This window comes from Myotis brandtii, unplaced genomic scaffold, assembly GCF_000412655.1.
Source record: "Myotis brandtii unplaced genomic scaffold, ASM41265v1 scaffold1718, whole genome shotgun sequence".
Taxonomy (NCBI): domain Eukaryota; kingdom Metazoa; phylum Chordata; class Mammalia; order Chiroptera; family Vespertilionidae; genus Myotis; species Myotis brandtii.
In genome coordinates, this window is record NW_005356331.1 from 79,890 (window position 1) to 83,943 (window position 4,054).

At 54.2% G+C, this 4,054-nt stretch overlaps 2 protein-coding genes across 2 annotated transcripts in view; both read left to right on the top strand.

The window, feature by feature from the left end:
• Positions 1-2,057, top strand: part of HFE (hemochromatosis) — a 7,878-nt gene extending 5,821 nt beyond the window's left edge. Inside the window, exons 4-5 of the mRNA XM_014537078.1 lie at positions 184-303; positions 1,092-2,057. Coding sequence (XP_014392564.1) covers positions 184-303; positions 1,092-1,132 — 161 coding nt within the window. The 3' untranslated portion in view covers positions 1,133-2,057. The remainder of the gene's footprint in view (positions 1-183; positions 304-1,091) is intronic.
• The window catches only part of LOC102262352 (histone H4), a 135,124-nt gene that overhangs the window by 55,453 nt on the left and 75,617 nt on the right, over positions 1-4,054 (top strand). The window lies entirely within an intron of this gene.

The following is a 4,054-nucleotide window of genomic DNA, read 5'->3' on the forward strand; positions in this document are numbered from 1 at the left end:
TAGCAGGTGCCCTGGGTGGGAGGGGGTGCCCTGGCTGGGAGGGGTTCCCTGGGAGGGGCGGGGTGCCCGGGATGGGAAGGGTGCCCTGGATGGGAAGGGTGCCCTGGGCGGGAGGGGGTGCACGGGATGGGAGGGGTGCCCTCGGCCTGGCTTCCCCGGCGCCCACTGGCTGCTGTGTTTCAGAGTCCTCGATGTCGGGCGCCCTGGTGTTTGGCGTCATCTGCGGGACCCTCATGGGTGTCGTCATTGTCATCTTCTTCACTGGGGTTTTGTTCAGATTCCTGCGGAGGAGGCGGGCTTCCCGTGAGTAGGAAGAGGGAGGAAGTCTGCCCAGGGTGTGGGGCTTCTGCAGGACATGGGCAGGGCCAGGGGTGGGGAGGGCCCAGGGCACCCGAGAAGGGCCTCTGCTCGCTCTCTCTGGAGGCACTGGCTCTCCCAGGGGAACAGGAATGACAGGGTTTCCGCAGAACGAAAGCTTGATCCCCAGTAGGGGGCGTGCAGGAGGCAGCTGATCCATGATTCTCTCTCATCATTGATGTTTCTCTCACTCTCCCTTCCTCTCTGAAATCAATAAAAACATATACAGACTAGAGGCCCAGGCCACAAAATTCGTGCACTCGGGGTTGGGGTGTGAGGGTCCCTTGGAGGTGGTCATCCCTCAGCCAGGCCTGTGCCCTCTCACAGTCCGGGAGCCTCAGGGGATGTCTGACTGACAGCTTAGGCCCATGGGGAGCGGGCCTAAGCCATCAGTCAGACATCCTTGGTGCTGCCGTGGAGGCAGGAGAGGCTCCCACCACCGCCACTGCGCTCGCCAGCGGTGGGCCCGGCTTCTGGCTGAGCGGGTCTCCCTCTGTGGGAGCGCACTGACCACCAGGGGCAGCTCCTGCAATGAGTGTCTGCCCCCTGGTGCTCAGTGGGCATCATAGTGACTGGTGGTTCTGCCTTCGGTGGATTTGCATATTAGCCTTTTATTATATAGAATAGGATATTTTAAAAATTTATTCCTTGGGGAGGGAGAGGTCAGAGTTGAGGTGAGCAGGTGAGGGAGGTGAGGGAGGGGGAAGGTGATGCCCAGATTCTTGTCTCTGCAGGAGGCACCCTGGGGAGCTATGTCCTCGCCGACCGTGAATGAGGTGCAGCCTGCAGACTCCGCGGGAAGGAGCCGGTCGGAGACTCAGAGCGGGCGCCCGGGTGACCTTGGTGCTGGAGGACAGAGCTGCACCCGCAGATGGGAGCCGGCCCAGGAACCCCTGCTCTCTGCCGTCCCCCATTTAGGTTTTGGGTTCCTACCTGCCGACACCCCGCGGCGACTGCTCTGAGAGCTGGCTCTGGATCCCAGGCTGCAGGGAGAGCCTGCCTCGGTTCCCGCCCCCTGCGACTCCACGCGCCGGCTCATCTCAGCTCCTCCCTCCGCAGCGAGGCTGCTGAAGTTTGCTGGACTCGGGATTCTCTGGAAGCTGCGAGACAAGCCTGCAGCTTCTCTCAGGGCATCCGTCCTCCTACCGCGAATGTGCGCAGGTGCACGCACTTCCCGGATCCGTTTCCTTTTGATCCTCCCCGTCTCTGTCCTCCAGTGGCCCTTCTGTCCCTGCCCTGTGGTCTCCTCTATGGAGAGGACCTGGGTCCTTACACTGGCCCTTGACCCCGAATCAAACACGCGACACTTTGGTGCAAGGGCTGACTAACCACTCAACCACACTGGCCAGGGCCGGCCTGTGCTTTCTTGCTGCTGCTGCATATATTTGGTTGCAAAGCTGTGGCATGAGGCCTTCTGTCTCAGGGGGCAGGTGCCTCACGAGACCAAATATAGCTCAAAAGTGTGCTGGTAGGTACTGAAATTGGGCAAAGAGATCTCAACTACTTTTTCAATTGGATAAAGATACATGTAACATGTGCTTGCTATAGAAACGTTGAAAAGGAATTAACTTGGAACTATCATTCCACTAGCCAATGATAAACTCTATGAATAATGTGTGCTCCTCAGTCTTATTGCTGTATGAAAATATAAAAGGCATCCAATGCACATATTTTAATAAATGCATGATGAATTGTGTTGAGTACTGCATGATTTTTTCTGCTGTATTTTCCCGCCTTACATATAAACTATATACTTACTAGAGGCCCGGTGCATGAAAATTTGTGCACTCGGTGGGGGGAGTCCCTCTGCCCGGCCTGAGCCCTCTCGCAGTCTGGGAGCCCTCGCTCCTTACCACCCGCCTGCTCACTGCCCCTTAGCGCTGCCTTGGAGGTGGGAGAAACTCCCGCCACCACAGCTGCCCGGCTTCTGGCTGAGCTGAGCTCCCCCTGTGGGAGCGCACTGACCACCAGGGGGGCAGCTCCTGCGCTGAGTGTCTGCCCCCTGGTGGTCAGTGCACATCATAGCGACCGGTCATTCTGCTGTTCAGTCGATTTGCATGTTACCCTTCTACTATACAGGATTATGTTATTTGGGGGAACTTTTACTGCTTCTAAATTTCTTACAATTTGTTTCATGGACTATTTTCATTAAACCCTGATAGATGACTTCACTGTTTTTCTTTGCTCCAGAAATATTACCATCTAAATTGCAGCACCTTGGTTATTTTGTTAACTCCCACAAGGGTCTCAGGTCTGGGCAGCTCTTGCTAAGTGTTCACATGCGCAACAGTGTTTTGCAGACGCAGCTCTAACCAGATGGGCGTGACCTGACCCCAACCGGGTAGGTTCCGCCGACTGTGGAACGAGGAATCAGCACGGAGCGGAACAGACCATGTGGCTAAGCCTCGGCTCGGCCTCCCTTCTGTGAGGCTCACTTGGGTGCGAGTCCCTGTCTCCTTTACTTGCTGGAAGGAACGGAAGGAAACTGCCGGAGGACAGCGTCTCCCTCCGGAGCAGAGCACCCCAAGCGGGAACGCCTGGCGTCCAGTAACGATTTTCCCTCCAACCCACGCTGGAAGCACAGGGACACATGCTTTCGCTGTACATGTATGTACATGTATGTATTTCCTCCTGTCCCCAAAGCTTCGGCCAAGAAGCATCCTTCTACCCCCTTCAGGATGTGTTACAATTAACTAGGCAACCGTTTGTTTCCTATTGGCTTTATTTCACAGGCTGAGATTTCTAGAAACACCCTCCCTAGTCTTTACAGGAACACAGTTATGAACCATCTGCCACTGGGACCTGTTCATTGTCCTTTTTTTTTTTTTATAGCTGACGTTAAAAATCTTTATTGTCTTTCAGTCTTTCTTAGCTTAATTTTTCTTGCCTTGTTCATCAGTTCTTCAGGTCAACTGCATTTGAAAAACCAAAACTTTACATTTTAAAATCTTTTAAATTTTTTTTCCAGAGAGGAAGGGAGAGGGAGATAGAAACATCCATGATGAGAGTCATTGACCAGCTGCCTCCTGCACGCCTCCCAGTAGGGACTGAGCCCGCAACCCAGGCCTGTGTGGTGACCATGACCTCTGGTTCATAGGTCAAAGCTCACCCCCTGGGCCAGGGCAGCCAGGCTGAATACTGTTAACTTATTTGGCTTCTGGCAAAACCGCCTACTAAGCCTGGTATTGCGGAGACGGGCGCCCTCTGGTGGCCACAGTCAAACAGCACAATGGCCCTGAGACTCCCGGAGCTGGGGCTGGGGCCCTGGAGGTCATCCCTGGTGAAGAAAAGCACCTGGAAATTGGAGGAAATAAGAAATGTCACCAGTTCTGCGAATCGCTGGACTCAGACAGAAGGCAAACAAGACTGGCCATCTGTGCACAGTTGGGGAAGGGCTGCTGGGAGGTATAAGCAAAAATGTGTTATATAATAACAGCACGTACTGGAGGCATTCTTTACACACACACACACTTAAAAAACGAGACACCTGCCGGACAGTGTGGCTCAGCGCTGACCTATAAGCCAGGAGGTCGAGGATCGATTTCCCATCGCAGCACAGGCCCCGGATGCAGGTCCCAATCAACGATTCTCATCACTGATGTTTCTATCTTTCTCTCCTCCCTTTCTCTCTGAAATCAATACACACACACACACACACACACACACACACACACAAAGATAAAAATGGTAATGTCTT